Source organism: Dama dama, chromosome 17, assembly GCF_033118175.1.
Source record: "Dama dama isolate Ldn47 chromosome 17, ASM3311817v1, whole genome shotgun sequence".
In the NCBI taxonomy this organism is placed as follows: Eukaryota; Metazoa; Chordata; class Mammalia; order Artiodactyla; family Cervidae; genus Dama; species Dama dama.
The window spans coordinates 62641548-62659790 of NC_083697.1; the positions used below are offsets into that span (position 1 = coordinate 62641548).

Genomic DNA, 18243 nt, shown 5'->3' on the forward strand with positions numbered 1-18243 from the left:
ACTGTGGTGTAGAGAAAAGGTGATAGACCTTAGAGTAAGAAATCCCTGGTATGAATCTCTGCTCTAGCACATTCCAGTTGACCAAGCTATGACCCTGACTTTTAATCTGTTTTCTCATCAGTGAAGTGAGACGAATACTCCCTACACTTTGTGAGGATTAATTATGCATCTATCACAACTCTGGCTCAGTAAAAAGCTTCCCTTCTCCCTCATTTATGAACTATTATCCCCCCATATCACTGAAACATCTCTACCTACAGTTCTCTACTCACAGGCAAGGAAGGGTACAAGGAACACAGAATATGAGAATTTAAGATCTGAATTCCAAAGAACTGGGTTCAAGAGGCAGTTGAACTATTTACCCTGTTCCTATCCTCAATGTTTATAATCCTCAGTCTTCAATCTTTTTTGCCTGTTCCAAGCTCTCTCTCTTTACTGTAGTGAGGAAAATACCTGTTAAAAGTACTTTGTCAAGTGTAAGAAAGGTAACAATGTTTTTCCTCGATCCTGGAGGTAATTGTCATACTCTTAAAATGTCAAAAATCCCAAAGAAGTGTGTTCTGCAAACACAGAAACACATAGCTTTGTGGTTAAGCCAATAAAGAAAACAAATAAATGAGGTACACAGACATGTTAAATTTTTTTGAAAGGTTACAGACTTCCCTGGTTTTATACCCTCTTCTGTAAATTTCCTAATATAAAAAAGTCACAAATCCATCCTAATAAAATCTAAGATATATTGTTTGCAAAATGGTACCTTAGCTATGAAACTGAGACATTTGTGTCAGTTGCTAAAGAAAAAATAGATAATAAACAGAGCCAGAAAGCCACAGTCTTCCGTATAACTTGCAAAGAATTGAATTTGAGGCTGACAACTACTTACTTTATTGCCTCTGGAGGAAATGAGAGTTTCACATTGGAGTTTCACTTTTAAAATTACCAAATGAGTCTTCAAATAGTGTGATTTTTCAAATACACACACACCACACATGCACCACAGTTCAAAACTGAACATTAATAATCAGCTTAAAGTCAGTGGCGGTTTTCCATCTGTGATGGAACCACAAATACTTAAAACCACAAAGAGAAAGAAAAGAAAACATAATTCAGGAAATGGAACTGTTGGTAACGTTGAGCTCTCTGACTTTTGTCTGCATCATACTGCCAATCCTAAGCATTTTTGGAACCTTTTCTTCCTAAGTAATTCTTCCTATTCACAACCCCTTTCCTTTCTCTTTATTCTACCCTACTTTCCCACTCCCCATGCCCTTACACTCTGACGGCAGCAGAACAATTAAATTACAGCATCCTGATCTTAATTCAGTATCTACTAAAAATCTAAACTTTTGAAACAGAATTTTCATTGGAATGAAAGTCATTCTACTCACACTTTTTTAGGAGTTATCTCCAAAGTGAGCAGCCATCTGGTGTACAAACATCTAAGAGAAAAAGGTCACCAATTTGACCTTAATTTATACCATGACTTTACCTTACTCTTTATTAACAGCCCCTACCTGGTATTCCAGGTCTTTAAAGATTTCATGAAATAAAAGAACAGGACTAGTGACTAATCAAATTCCCAAATAATTGATCTAAACATCACTCTTACCTGCACAGAATAATTCTTGCTCAGTATATGAGTAGAAAAAGGAACACGTTTTTAAATTTATTTTTATAATCTTAGCAAAGGGAAGTCCTTCCAAGCAGAACATCAAGACTAGAAACTACCCATTAAGAAAGAAAAATTTGACTACATAAAAGATATCATAAACAAAGTTAAAAAATAACTAACATGAAAATATAAAAAAAAAAGAAAATATCTACCACACGTTTTATATAAGAGGGCTCCTACAGATCAATAAAAGATAATCCAGTAGAAAAAGTGGATGAAAGTTACCAGTAGACAAATTATAAAAGAAATGCAAATAACCAAACAATAAAAGATGCTCAACCTGACAAATAATAGATAAATTAGAACTTGATTATTTTTCTCCTAAGTGTTAAAAGATTTATAATGCCCAGGTATGTCAGAGGTGTGGGGAAACAGATTCTCACACACTACACTGCTAATAAAAGTAAAAATTGGTATAACCTTTCCAAGACAATCCAACAACACTTATCAAAATTTTAAATGTGCATACCCTTTGTCCCAGTATTTCACTTCTAAAAGAAACGGTAAAAGAAACAGTTTTATTTGGGGAAACCAAAAGAGTAGTAATTAACTCTTCTTACTTTCTTTTTTAATAGCTATTAATTGAACATGAGAGTTCAAATAAAGCAAAAGATTCAGGCAAAAATCACATAAACATTAACACAAATTTTAGCACAGATAGCTAATAGCAACAAGTTTTTCACACTTCTACTTACAGTTCCTGGACACAGATTTATCTCTTTTGACGATTCTATGAGGTATAAAGGCAAATACAATGATTTATCTCCATTTTGTAGGTAAGTAAGTAGAATTAAGTCTGACAAACATAAGCTTTTAGTCAGTTTTGCCACTTACTATAGACACTTGGGCTTCCTTGATAGCTCAGTTGGTAAAGAATCCGCCTGCAATGCAGGAGACCCCTGTTTGATTCCTGGGTTGGGAAGGTCCCTGGAGAAGGGAAAGGCTACCCACTCCAGTATTCTTGGGTTTCCCTTGTGGCTCAGCTAGTAAAGAATCCGCCCACAATGCAGGAGACCTAGGTTCGATCCCTGGGTTGGGAAGATCCCTGGAGAAGGGAAAGGCTACCCACTCCAGTATTCTGGCCTGGAGAATTCTATGAACTGTATAGTCCACGGGGTCGCACGACTAAGCGACTTTCACTTTCACTAGACACTTGGGGGCTTCCCAGGTGGCGCTAGTGGTAAAGAACCCGCCTGCCAATGCAGAAGATGTAAGAGACATGGGTTCGATCCTGGGTCAGGAAGATCCCCTGGAGGAAGGCATGGCAACCCAGTCCAGTACTCCTGCCTGGATAATCCCATGGAAAGAGGAGCCTGGTGGGCTACCATTCGTACGGTCACAAAGAGTCAGACCAACTGAAGCAACTTAGCACACATGCACAGGTGCTTGGGATGAATTGCTTCTCTGGCCCTCTGTTTGCTCATGATGCCACTTGCCTCACAAGATTCTTGTGGGGATTAGAGATGGCACACCAGATTGCAACCTGGTCCTCTGACTCCAAATTCCTTTCATAGTTCTCTACTTGACCACGACTGCTCCCTCATAGTTTTACCATAATTCTAAGTGAAAGTCACTCAGTCACGTCCAACTCTTTGTGACCCCATGGACTATACAGTCCATGGAATTCTCCAGGCTAGAACTCTGGAGTGGGTAGCCTTTCCTTTCGCCAGGGGATCTTCCCAACCTAGGGATCGAATCCAGATCTCCCATATTGCAGGCGATTCTTTACCAGCTGAGCCACAAGGGAAGCCCAGGAATACTGGAATGGGTAGCCTATCCCTTCTCCAGCAGATCTTCCCAACCCAGGAATCAAACTGGAGTCTCCTGCATTGCAGGTGGATTCTTTACCAACTGAGCTACCAGGAAAGCCCTGCTAGATCCTGATAACTCTTAGGATCTATGCAAAAGTAGCCACACCCCATAACTAGCAATATGGCCTTTCCCTCATTATTGATGATACATTTGATCCTTATGTGATTACAGAGAGGCACCATGCTAGGGCCTTAGGACACAAACAGGAAAAAGACGGCATAAAGTTACCTAGGAGACAAGTCAGTGTATGAAGAATCAAATACAAAACAGTGCTAAGACAGAGCTAATCACAAAACTGTAAAAGCACCAGGAGCACCTAATGCAGACAGCCTCAAGGACAGAGAAGTAAGACCTGAAATGGGTCCCAAAATGATTAGTAGGAGATACTTTTGACAGTCATTGAAATCTGAGTTTGAACACATTGTTATAAATTCCATACAGGAAGCTTGTCTATCTCACTCACCTCTGTATCTCAAGTACTGGGCCAGCACCTCAGATAAGCAGATGCTTAATTAATAATGGTTAAACACATGAGTGCTTATTTCTAAAGTCACTGACCTTCACACCTGGGCTCAGAAAGAACAGTTCTTAACTGTGTAAAATGAAATCGACGGTACCACACTGTCTTGATGACTGTGGCTTTGTAGTAGAGCCTGAAGTCAGGCAGGTTGATTCCTCCAGTTCCTTTCTTCTTTCTCAAGATTACTTTGGCTATTCGAGGTTTTTTGTATTTCCATACAAATTGTGAAATTATTTGTTCTAGTTCTGTGAAAAATACCATTGGTAGCTTGATAGGGATTGCATTGAATCTATAGATTGCTTTGGGTAGAATAGCCATTTTGACAATATTGATTCTTCCAATCCATGAACACGGTATGTTTCTTCATCTGTTTGTGTCCTCTTTGATTTCTTTCATCAGTGTTTTATAGTTTTCTATGTATAGGTCTTTTGTTTCTTTAGGTAGATATACTCCTAAGTTCTTTTTGTTGCAATGGTGAATGGTATTGTTTCCTTAATTTCTCTGTTTTTTCATTGTTAGTATATAGGAATGCAAGGGATTTCTGTGTGTTAATTTTATATCCTGCCACTTTACTATATTCATTGATTAGCTCTAGTAATTTTCTGGAAGAGTCTTTAGGGTTTTCTATGTAAAGGATCATGTCATCTGCAAACAGCAAGAGTTTCACTTCTTCTTTTCCTATCTGGATTCCTTTTACTTCTTTTTCTGCTCTGATTGCTGTGGCCAAAACTTCCAACACTATGTTGAATAGTAGTGGTGAGAGTGGGCACCCTTGTCTTATTCCTGATTTCAGGGGAAATGCTTTCAATTTTTCACCATTGAGGGTGATGCTTGCTGTGGGTTTGTCATATATAGCTTTTATTATGTTGAGGTATGTTCCTTCTATTCCTGCTTTCTGGAGAGTTTTAATCATAAATGAGTGCTGAATTTTGTCAAAGGCTTTCTCTGCATCTATTGAGATAATCATATGGTTTTTATCTTTCAATTTGTTAATGTGGTGTATTACATTGATTGATTTGCAGATATTAAAGAATCCTTGCATTCCTGGGATAAAGCCCATTTGGTCATGGTGTATGATTTTTTTAATATGTTGTTAGATTCTGTTTGCTAGAATTTTGTTAAGGATTTTTGCATCTATGTTCATCAGTGATATTGGCCTGTAGTTTTCTTTTTTTGTTGCATCTTTGTCTGGTTTTGGAATTAGGGTGATGGTGGCCTCATAGAATGAGTTTGGAAGTTTACCTTCTGCAATTTTCTGGAAGAGTTTGAGTAAGATAGGTGTTAGCTCTTCTCTAAATTTTTGGTAGAATTCAGCTGTGATGCCATCTGGTCCTGGGCTTTTGTTTGCTGGAAGATTTCTGATTACAGTTTCGATTTCCTTGCTTGTGATGGATCTGTTAAGATCTTCTATTTCTTCCTGGTTCAGTTTTGGAAAGTTATACTTTTCTAAGAATTTGTCCATTTCATCCAAGTTGTCCATTTTATTGGCATAGAGCTGCTGGTAATAGTCTCTTATGATCCTTTGTATTTCAGTGTTGTCTGTGTGATCTCTCCATTTTCATTTCTAATTTTGTTTATTTGGTTCTTCTCTCTTTGTTTCTTAATGAGTCTTGCTAATGGTTTGTCAATTTTATTTTTTCAAAAAAACCAGCTTTTAGCTTTGTTGATTTTTGCTATGGTCTCTTAGTTTCTTCTGCATTTATTTCTGCCCTAATTTTTAAGATTTCTTTCCTTCTACTAACCCTGGGGTTCTTCACTTCTTCCTTCTCTAATTGCTTTAGATGTAGAGTTAGGTTATTCATTTGGCTTTTTTCTTGTTTCTTGATGTAAGCCTGTAATGCTATGAACCTTTCCCTTAGCACTGCTTTTATAGTGTCCCATAGGTTTTGGGTTGTTGTGTTTTCATTTTCATTCATTTCTATGCATATTTTGATTTCTTTTTTTATTTCTTCTATGATTTGTTGGTTATTCAGAAGCGTGTTATTTAGCCTCCATATGTTTGAATTTTTAACAATTTTTTTCCTGTAATTGAGATCTAATCTTACTGTACTGTGGTCAGAAAAGATGACTGGAATGATTTCAATTTTTTTGAATTTTCCAAGACCAGATTTATGGCCCAGGATGTGATCTATTCTGGAGAAGGTTCTGTGTGCACTTGAGAAAAAGGTGAAGTTGATTGTTTTGGGGTGAAATGTCTTATAGATATCAATTAGGTCTAGCTGGTCCATTGTGTCATTTAAGGTTTGTGTTTCCTTATTAATTTTCTGTTTAGTTGATCTATCCATAGTTGTGAGTGGGGTATTAAGTCTCCCACTATTATTGTGTTACTATTAATTTCCTCTTTCATACTCGTTAGCGTTTGCCATACATATTGCGGTGCTCCTATGTTGGGTGCATATATATTTATAATTGTTATATCTTCGTCAACCACTTGTAAAAGAATGAAACTAGAACACTTTCTAACACCATACACAAAAATAAACTCAAAATGGATTAAAGATCTAAATGTAAGACCAGAAACTATAAAACTCCTAGAGGAGAACACAGGCAAATCACTCTCTGACATAAATCACAGCAGGATCCTCTATGACCCACCTCCCAGAATATTGGAAATAAAAGCAAAAATAAACAAATGGGACCTAATGAAACTTAAAAGCTTTTGCACTACAAAGGAAACTATAAGTAAGGTGAAAAGACAGCCCTCAGATTGGGAGAAAATAATAGCAAACGAAGAAACAGACAAAGGATTAATCTCAAAAATATACAAGTAACTCCTGCAGCTCAATTCCAGAAAAATAAATGACCCAATCAAAAAATGGGCCAAAGAACTAAACAGACATTTCTCCAAAGAAGACATCCAGATGGCTAACAAACACATGAAAAGATGCTCAACATCACTCATTATCAGAGAAATGCAAATCAAAACCACAATGAGGTACCATTACATCCCAGTCAGGATGGCTGCTATCCAAAAGTCTACAAACAATAAATGCTGGAGAGGGTGTGGAGAAAAGGGAACCCTCTTACACTGTTGGTGGGAATGCAAACTAGTACAGCCACTATGGAAAACAGTGGAGATTTCTTAAAAAACTGGAAATAGAACTGCCATATGACCCAGTAATACCACTTCTGGGCATACACACTGAGGAAACCAGATCTGAAAGAGACACATGCACCCCAACGTTCATCGCAGCACTGTTTATAATAGCCAGGACATGGAAGCAACCTAGATGCCCATCAGCAGACGAATGGATAAGGAAGCTGTGGTACATATACACCATGGAATATTACTCAGCCATTAAAAAGAATTCATTTGAATCAGTTCTAATGAGATGGATGAAACTGGAGCCCATTATACAGAGTGAAGTAAGCCAGAAAGATAAAGAACATTACAGCATACTAACACATATATATGGAATTTAGAAAGATGGTAATGATAACCCTATATGCAAAACAGAAAAAGAGACACAGATGTACAAAACAGACTTTTGGACTCTGTCGGAGAAGGCGAGGGTGGGATGTTTCGAAAGAACAGCATGTATATTATCTATAGTGAAACAGATCACCAGCCAGGTGGGATGCATGAGACAAGTGCTCGGGCCTGGTGCACTGGGAAGACCCAGAGGAATCGGGTAGAGAGGGAGGTGGGAGGGGGGAATCAGGATGGGGAATACATTTAACTCCACGGCTGATTCATGTCAATGTATGACAAAACCCACTGAAATGTTGTGAAGTAATTAGCCTCCAACTAATAAAAATAAATGAAAATAAATAAATAAATAAAACCAAAATCGACAGTAGATTTGTTTTTAAAGATTGCTTATTAAAATAAACTTTGAGATTAATTTGTGGGCATGACTTTACTGCTCTTTGCTTTAAGGAATTTTAAGCAGGTATTAAACTAACATTATTGTGTATTATTTCCCAAGAAAATTATTCAAGTTGACTCTTCTATCATATGGTACTCTTGTCACATTACAGTATTGTGGCTACAAAAAACAAAATACTTTCACTTTCAGTATAATATTCTTCTTCACAGCTTTTCTCTAAAGCCTATTAATGGCTCTCCATGAAGCTTAAGTTAAAAACTTCTGATTCACATACTCACACTGCAGAAGTTAACTTACATCCACCTCAAAATCAGGTACCCCTTAAAAACACACTGCTGCAGCTGTTTAGTCGCTCAGTCGTGACCAGCTCTTAGAGGCCTCATGGACTAAAGCCTGCCAGGCTCCTCTGTCCATGGAACTTTCTAGGAAAGAATACTGTAGGGGGTTGTCATTTTCTTCTCTGGCGATCTTCCTGACTTGGAGATCGAACTCGAAACTCGAAAGATCCTCCTGCTTCGCAGGTGGATTCTTTAGCCACCTGAGCCTCCTAAATCTTGTCTCTACTCCAGACCTCTGAGCTCCATATCCATGTAGCCAGCCAGTCTGTCATCTTCACCTCTATCCAAATGCCCCAAAGGTGCCTCTAACTCATAACGTCCAAAACCAAGCTCCTATTTTGGGGGTACTTGTTTCTATTTCCCACCTCAATGCACAGCACCAGCATTCACCCGAAACAGAAAAATGGGTACTGTTTTCCCTCCTCATTCTGACCCTCCACCTCACCACCCCATCTATGCTGTCCTCTTTCTTCTATTTCTATTGCCAATGCTCTGATTCAGGGCTTCATTTAGTTTATAAAAAAAAAATTTCTTTATCTACGTGGCTGTATTGGGTCTTAATCGGGGCACACAGGATCACTGCTGCTGCATGTGGGATCTTCCATCATGGGCTCTTCTTTGCAGCCTGCAGGCCAAGCTGCAGCGCGTGGGCCCAGCCACTGCAGCACCAAGGCTGAGTTGCAACATGCAGGATCCTAGTTCCAGGACTAGGGGTCGAACTTGCGTCCCCTGCATTGGAAGGCAGGTTCTGAACCACTGGACCGCCAAGGAAGTCCCTATTTACTTTTTCAACAAACCCTTAAATAGGACTTACTCTGGGCCAGACAATGATTTAAACACTTTAAAAAACTAATTTAATCCACATAACATAGTCTATGACATTCTTTAACAATTCATAGATGAAAAAAACTGAAAATGCCAACAAGACATTTTCTAGTAAAAGTTTTGAAATATAAGACGTTCATGAAGTGAAGTAAAAGTCGTTCAGTCACGTCCAACCCTTTGTCATCCCATGGACTGTACAGTCCATGGAGTTCTCCAGGCCAGAGTACTGGAGTGGGTAGCCTTTCCCTTCTCCAGGAGATATTCCCAATTCAGGGATGGAAGCCAGGTCTCCCACATTGCAGGCAGATTCTTTACCAGCTGAGTCACATAAATGTAAGCAAAAGGGAAAGATCTGTTGCAGTCTCCTACCCTAAGGTGTAACCAACAATTCTACAACACTATTAAAGAAAAGCATCGCCTATCAGGCAGCCCAAATGCAATTTTAATATACATATACATAAGTCAAGACAAAGTACCAGTACTCAAAAAAAAAAAATTAATTAATTTTTTAAAGTTTCCAGACTAATTTTTTATTAGTAGAGTTAGAGATGAAAAAAAAATTGCAATAAATACTCCTAAACCTGCACAAAGGAAGCTATCATAATGGCCTTTTAACTTTAAAAGATCAAAGTACAAAAGCTGATACATATTTACTTTGAAGTATAACCAAACTGCTAGTAACTTTTCCACTGCACATGGGCTCAACCTACAAACAAGTTATATCTGCCTACCAAAAATGCAAAGAGAAACCATATCATGCCGCTGTGTTCACTCACTTTGAAGAGTACAGGATTTTATGCAAAATAAGCACTGCAGTGCTCTGTGGGGTTGGCGTTACTTCTCTATTTTGAAAGTAAAGAAATACAAATATTTTTGATTAATATGTTTAATTCAGTCACCAAATCCACAAGCAGGAATTGATTATCACCAACACATTTCATAAAATCTAGCCAAATGCAAAAATCTTTAATCCTGAAAACCAGTTAAACACAAAATGACATATCTGACTAAAACTGTGTATGAACAGCAGCACAGAAGAAACAAATTAAATAATTTTAAATTATATTAAAACCTTATACTTTAAAAACGACAGGTAATCTGTTGGAATGTAATCCCCTAAATTGAGGAGAGAGATCCATTCTCACCACTCTTATTCAACACTCTGGTTTTTTTTTTTAAAAAAAAAAACCCATTGAGCAAAAAATAAATTATAAAAGGCACACCAGATTGGGCAGGAAGAAGAAAAATTATTTTTATTTGCAGCTGAAATGATTTTAAGTAAAGAAAATCCTAAGGAATTTACCAAAATAAAAAACTGTTAGAACTATTAAATGAGTTCTACAAGGTTGCATGATACAAGGTCAATATAGAAAACCAACTGTATTTCTATACTTTTCACAAGAACAAACCAGAAATGAAATTAACAACTTCATCTATAGCATCGTCAGTAAGAACAAAATAGCATCATTAATAAGAAAAACATACTTACAAATAAACAACAGAAATGTTAAATCCATACTCTGAAAACTATAAAATACTGTTAAAAGAAATTAAAGAAGACACAAACAAACGGAAAGATAGCCCATATTCATGGATCAGGAGACATTATGTTGTTAGGATGGCAATACTTTCCAAATTGATTTACAGATTCAATACAATCCCTAACAAAATCCTAGCTGGCTTCTTTGCTGATTCTAAAATTCATATTTTAGAAATTCAAGGGATCCAAAACAGACAAAACAATCCTGAAAAAGGTCTAAGTTGAAGGACTTACACCTCCCAATTTAAAAATGTACCACAAAGCTACAGTAATAAAACCAGTGCATTACTGGCTTTAGGGAAGACACATAGATCGATGGAATAGAATTCAGTGTCCAGAAAGAAACCTTCACATTTATGGTAAACTGATTTTTGACAAGGAAGCCAAAACAATTCAATGGGAAAAGAACACTTAGCAAATGGTGCAGAAAAAACTGGAGACCCGCATGCAAGGAAAAAAAAACCTCAGACTCCCCCCTACTTCACACCATATACAAAACTTAACTCAAAATGGATCAACGTCCTAACTGTTAAGAGCTAAAACTATAAAACTGTTAGATGACAATAGAAGCATAAATCTTCATGACCCTGGATTAGGTAATGGGTTTCTTAGATATGACACGGAAAGCTCTGAGGAAGTGATGACTGACACTTGAATGAGTGAGAAAAAGGCAGAGTATTCCAAGAGGAGGAAGAATATCCCAAGGAGAGGAAATAACAAGAACAAAAGCTGACACAGAACCAGCTTAACACACTCAAAGAACAGACAGATGAGCCTGGAAAGGAAAGAAGAGTCTTCTGGGTCAAGTACTAGTACAAATGCAAAGTTACATTAACACAAAAGGGTGACAACATCGCTTCTGGGAAGCATTCATGCGGTAAACTTCAATATGCAAGGTCTCCCCTAAAATGTGGCAATGAAGCAGCTTAGATGTGTTCTGACCTCTCATCCCTCAAGTCTCATGCCTGTTTAATTCAAACTTCTGCATATTTTCAATAAATAACTATGACAATCAATGAATTAAATATGTTGACATTTTTAACATGGCATCTCTCAAGTTGTATTAATGTTTTGAGCAAATAATTAAATCCTCATAGCAATCCAAGTCATTTACATGGCTACTTTTTATTCTATTTATTTTCATTTCAATTCCTTTAATAGACATTATATTCACATGGTTCAAAAATTCAAAAGGGTAAAATGTCTCCCTCCTACCCTGCCTCTCGGACACACATATCCCATCTTTGGAGGCAACAGATGTTATCAGTGCCTTGTGTATCCTTCCCATCTTCAAGCAAATATGTATATATTCTTTTCTCTCCTTTTCTACAATAAACTGGCAGCATATTTTACATACTGTCTTGTATCTTCTTTTTTCTCTTAATTATTTTGGCAACTGTGACATATCAGGGCACAAAGTTGTCTCTTTTTGAGGTTGCACAGTATTCCATTTTGTAAATACATAATATTTTACTCCTTTGATAACTTTTAATTGGAAAAGATTTGAGAAAAAGATGCAGCTCCCAGGGCAAGAGTTGCTAACCTTGCATCTATCGAAGGGCCTCAGAAGATAAGTCAATCCCCTTAAGTGGTGTGTATATGTCCTTACATATTTCTGTGGGCAGCAAACTTGCATACCATTCACATTATCAAAGGGAGAGCTGTGATCCAAACAAAAGTTACAAACTACTGTACAATATAACTTGTGTGCAGGTGTCTAATAAACATAGGTTGAACAGAATTTTGGTCTAGGATCTGCTCATTTTTGTACTAAAGAGAGAACTAAACACCAATAAAATCCAAACTTGTTATGTTCTTTATAGAATCTTTTCCCTTTACAAACAGCAAAACGGATCCCTTTGACTTTTTTTGAGAAGGGCTTTATTTTTCATCTGCACCTTGAACAGGAGTACTAAGAAGAACTATGTAAAGTACCTGAATGATCAAAAGTTGACTACATAAGCTATCGTTCTCCGTAAGTGACAACAACAAAGGCATCTCTGATGCCCCTTCAACTCTTTTAACATTCCACACAATCCTTCCTGAGAAATACAGATCATTAGTTATGTAGGTGTATGTTTCCTACCACATGTCAGGGACCAGAATAGAAGCTTTACATTTATTATTTTGTTTAACCTTCAAGACAATCACTCAAGGCAGCTATATTTCTCCCTTTCTAAGTTAAGGAAACACCATTTAAGAGGTTAAAGTTAAGCTATTTACTTGTTCAAAAACCACTTAATCATTAAATGGCAGAGCAATACCAAAACATTGCCTCACTCTTACCTTCAAGGCTCCAAATCTCAAGAACTTTCCACAATTACCATGCAGTGACTTAAGTCCAAAACGTAATTACTAATTGCAGTCATTTTAGGGGGGTGGCATAATGTGGTGGTCAGAAAAACCTAGGTTCTAATTCTAGTTCAACCATTTATTAGTTACATCACAAAGTGTTTTAAACTCTAAAGGCCTCCTTGACCATCTGTAAAACTGGACTGCTGTGAGGTTTAAATGAGAAAAGACATGTAAAACAAACAGCCCACATATCCACCTGAAGATATTTGCTACAAGCTGGCTATTACGCTGTTATCATTATTTCATCCTTCTCTGAGAAGAAACACGAAGGGCTATACGGTTTCCCAATCTGGCATAAAATTACACACACAGCCCAGAATGTTGACAGTGTGACAAATACACTGACTGAAGATAAAATGACTGAAAAAAATGTCTGATTATTAAGTACACTCCAGCTTAACGCAGCACGATAAACTGTCCTTTACATTAAAATATTTCAAACACACACTAGTATCTACTGCCATTCTAGCAGGAATGTTTTGTTTTGACGGCTGCATAATTATTTCACTATTTATATGGTTTATGCAGAATTATGCACCGAGGGTTTTTTTTAAGATTAAGATTATTTTTAACATCAGGTGACAAGCGATGACAGCTGTCAAATGCACTGCAGCTGCTCCTCCCAGGTTTGCCCTCCCTCCTGTAAACCGTATTATCCCTTTAATTTCTATGAACCCATCTGAACAAAATAAAATCATCCTCCCCGTGCCCTCGATCTCAAAACGGCTCCCTGATGGGCATTTCGCGGAGCTGCTAAAGAGGAAAGAACGAAAACTGAAGGCTGAGAAACTTATTCATGAGAGCATTTCGCAGTGCTATTAATGACGAAAGTTGAAGGCCTGAAACTTGTTCAGTAGAAAGGAAGTTTGTTCGATTCTTCTTCTCTGACACCCAAAGCTTGAAATCAACACTTTAGGCAGAACTCAAACCGAGGTTGGAGGCAACACTTAACAGGAAAAGCAACTTCACCCCTGAGCCCCCCAAATCACCTTCATGACTCCCTTCCTCCCTCCCTTCCCCCAACAGTGGGAAAACGTGAGGCTGCCGCGCAGCAGCAAGAGCGCTGCGCGCTGGCTGCGGCCGAAAGCTGAAGCCCGCCGTGGAAGGAAAGCTGTGCGCCCCTTTCGTGCCTTCGTTCCCCTCCGGAGCCACGCATCCCGGTCCTCCCAGACCCTCCACGCCAGGAACGCCAGGTCCACGCCCTGCCTGCAGACTCTCCCCAGCCCCCCAGCCGCGAAGCGTTTCCCAAGGGCTCACCATTGCAGCCCACGGATGAACGCGCGAGCGAGCAGGCCCGGCCGGCTGGGGGATCCGTTACCGGGGCTCGGGACCCATTGGCGCCAACAACTTCTCCCGCGAAGTGGAAGGAGGTCGAGGCAGCGCGCCCGGTGATGACGTCAGGGGCGCGCAGCTTCCTCCGGGTCCCGGCGAGAGGCGGGAGGCGCTACGTGAGCCCAGGTGCGGCCCTTGAGACCGCCGGGACGCTGGCGTCGCAAGGGGCCGCGGGGCCGTGGCCCGAGCCTTGTTTTGCGCCTTCGACTTTTGGTAGGGGCCCTCAACTGGGGAGGTCTCGAGATCGATGTCCTCCGAGGGCGGGCACGTTTGGAGGTTTCATTGCCCTCCTTAGTAGCTTTAAAATGTTTATATTTTTAAAAAAATATTTCTATTACCAGCCGCAGTAAGGCAAACATTTTAGGTGTATGTTTCACAAATTACATTTTAACATCTATTCTGAAATAAAAATTTCACCGAACAGTATTTACCCTGATCTTTTTAAATGTTTGACCAATCCAGTTGGTTTTGCTCGCCTACTTTTAAGTGGAGACCCACAGTTTGAAAACACTTTTAGGATAATTTTATATTGTATAATTCCAGAACAAAAAAGAGTTTGATAAAATAGTCATTACCACCCACTGCGTTTTATAAATGAAAAATATAACGCCCAAACAAGCTAGGGGCTCTAACTGGGAATCTAGGCCTCCAAATTCCCAAACCTACCTCAGCTGTTGCTGAGTCTCTCAAAGAAGTGTGCTGGAAGCCAAAGCATAAACGAGGTACATCTCCCAAGAAGAACGATGATCCCGAAAGCTTTGGAGTAAATAAGTTTTATATTAATAGATAAGCAATGGCATTTTGGAATAGAATGTGACATTTGCATACAATTTTAAGAGAAAACTTTAGACCTTAGGTAGTTTAATGGGAAAAGCAGTATCTCCAGGTTTGGCCCTAGACTTTCAAATCCTTATCCACCCTCACCCACCCCTTGTTCCATCTTGCATTTTATCACACCCAGTATCTCTGCAATGAAAGATAGCAAAGCCTTCAGGAGTGAAACGGTGAGGTGGAGCTAGTGGTAAAGAACCCGCCCGCCAACGCAGGAGACATAGGAGACTTGGGTTCAATCCCTGGGTCAGGAAGACCCCCTGGAGGAGGGCATGGCAATCCACTCCAGTATTCTTGCCTGGGAATCCCATGGACAGAAAAGCTTGGAGGGCTATAGTCCACAGGGTCGCAGAGTCAGACAGAACTTAAGCAACTGAGCATGCACACCCAGAGAGCTCCTATGTATTAACTGCATAGCATGATATGTGCCAGGCAAGCAGCTATGGACTATCCCACTTTAACGCATCTGATACCTACAGTGACACTGGCTACTATTATCATCCACAATTTACAAAGGAGTAAACTATTCTCATGAACAGAACCTCAGTGCATTGGACCCTCTGATGCCAATATGCCAGGATTCCTAGCCCTGCCACGTGCTAATTGTGTGACCATGGGCAAGTTACTATGCCTCAGTTTCCTCAACTGTAAAACAATGATGATAGTTCTGTGTTCCTCATAGGGTTATTATGAAACTGTTCCTGGATAAGTGATAATTTTTTAAAAATCAGTTATTATTATTACTATTATCATTATTACACAAAGCTGGGTAATAGCAAGAGAGATAGTTCCAAAAATGAACATACCTACTCCACAGTTTTGCTTAGGGAAATACTTGATTGGGAAGGAAGGGAATCAAATCTTTTGTGAAATCAATAAAAAACTACTCCCCAGAAAAATGTACATGGCAGACACATCACAAAAGGCTTTGCCTGTAATTTCAGAGAACCTAAACCAACCAATTTACAGTGTTTATTGTGTTGTAAATAAGCAAATAAGTGAAAGCCACTCAGTCATACCTGACTCTTTGCGATCCCATGGACATACAGTCCATGAATTCTCCAGGCCAGAATACTGGAGTGGGTAGCTGTTCCCTTCTCCCAGGGATCAAACCCAGGTCTCCTGCGTTGCAGGAGGATTCTTCACCAGCCGAGCCACCAGAGAGGCCCAAACAAATAAGATGTATGTTAAAACATTTACATAGCTTTTACATTATACAAGTTTAAACTTTTGCATTTCTTTTTTAGTATTTTGAAGTGTTCCTTGAACTTAGGCAAGACTTAAATCAACAGACTAACTACTAGAAAGATACTGAACTGGATTTGTTGGATTGTTTTCTTTAGGAACATTTACTTGGAGCAATCCTATCTCAGAAATGTACCAGATTTGAAATGACTATATGTGTTTGATGCTCCTCCCCAAACATGGGCTGACCAAAGAATATAGCGGAAATGATGCTATGATGGTTCCAAATAAAGCTTCCTAAGAAACCTTTTAGAGGACCAGCAGCTCCCATCTTGCTCTCTTGCAGCTTTGAGCCACCATGTAAAGCAGGAGGATGGCCACTTGAGTTCGGGCCTACAACCATGTCCATCAGGTAACAGGCTTATCAGTGAAACCATCTTCGACACACCGAACAGGCTGCTGGTGGAATTCCACCAAATGACCCCAGTCAACACTATGTGGAGCAGAAAAATCACCTAGTCAAGGCTTGCTTAAATTCTCTGACCAACAGTAAGGTGAGCATAATAAAGTGATTGTTCTTTTAGCATACTAAGTTTGGGGTAGTTTGTTGTAAATTAATAGATAACCAGAACAGCAATGTTTTAAAGAAACCAAAGGATAACCAAAAAAATAAGCAGGAACAAAATACTCAGGCCTATTTTCTCCAGTGATGCATCATTCAACAAATATTTATTGAGCATCTACTGTGTGTCAGCACTTTTTTATGTACATGCTGGGAAACCATAGCAAACGAGACAGACAGTTCCAGATTCTCTGAAGTCTATATTTTTGAGGAAAAGAGAAAAACAAGTAGACAAAAATAGATTCTGTACTTTTAGATATGGGTAAGTGCTGTAAAGAAATCATAAGATTTGAAGCCTAAAGAGTGCTACAATCCTATTATTCTGGGTTGGTGGTTTAGTCGCTAAGTCGTGTCCAACTCTTGGCCACCGCACAGACTACAACCCACCAGGCTCCTCTGTCCATGGGATTTCCCAGCCAAGAACACTGGAGTGGGTTGTCATTTCCTTCCCCATCCAGGAATGGAGCCTGGATCTCCTGCAATGCAGGTGTATTCTTTACCAACTGAGCCACCTTTGTATTTTATGACCAAAAAAAGAAAAATAAAAGATTGCTAAGGGTTTTGCGGCAAAATATAATAAACATTTGTTTTTCATGGTAGATAAATCTGAAGAGTGCTAAAAAGATGATCAAATATGATTTTTTAAAAATCTGTCTATAGAAGAGCAGCAGAGTTCCCTGTTAAGTTTGCTTCTACATGATAACTGCATCTGGATTTTAACCCTTACAGGGCACTATTCTATAATAGTCTGAATTTTTTCCAAGCAAAAGGTCAGCCTGTGTGCACCCCCATCTCTATGTGGTCTTTTTTCAACAATGAGAATAAAATGACAATAGGTCGTTACTACTCCCATCTCTCACTATTAACTGAAAGACCACAATAATGCATCTCCAGGAAACTGAGGGTGCGCAAAAAAAGAATACAACAAACTAGGGCTAATGATTTTTAGATAGTTTTTCTAGAGAGGCCCAGAAAAGTCATTTATCACTGATGTAAAACATTAGCCAACAAAGATTCTTGCATGTTTTCTTGAAGGTATTTTCACCAAAACTATTTCGTCATGTTTTCCTTGATCATGCTTTCCTTAGCTGAGCTCATCTTAGTATAAATGTTTCTAAAACCAGCTGATGAATAAATAAGGCTAATAATTAATTTGTAGAAAAACGCCAGTAGCAGATAACACAGCAATTAGATCAACGCTGCAATTTCCAGAATTAAGGGTATCTATCTAAAAGCCTAAAATATTTTTTAAAAATTCTTTGCTTTTAATAATGGTTTGAGACATATCACAGAGAAGACCCATTTTAAGGGATATATTATGTATTCCATGTGATCATCTGATACTCACTGGCCTTGTCTTAGTTCCTAAAAGAAAAAGCTT

The 18243-nt window shown here is 38.8% G+C and overlaps 1 protein-coding gene across 1 annotated transcript in view; it reads right to left on the reverse strand.

The window, feature by feature from the left end:
• RFC1 (replication factor C subunit 1) overlaps positions 1-14288 on the reverse strand; it is a 75598-nt gene extending 61310 nt beyond the window's left edge. The window contains exon 1 of the mRNA XM_061164578.1: positions 14150-14288. Within this exon, the coding sequence (XP_061020561.1) occupies positions 14150-14152 (3 nt within the window). The 5' untranslated portion in view covers positions 14153-14288. The remainder of the gene's footprint in view (positions 1-14149) is intronic.
• Between the last annotated feature and the right edge of the window lie 3955 nt (positions 14289-18243).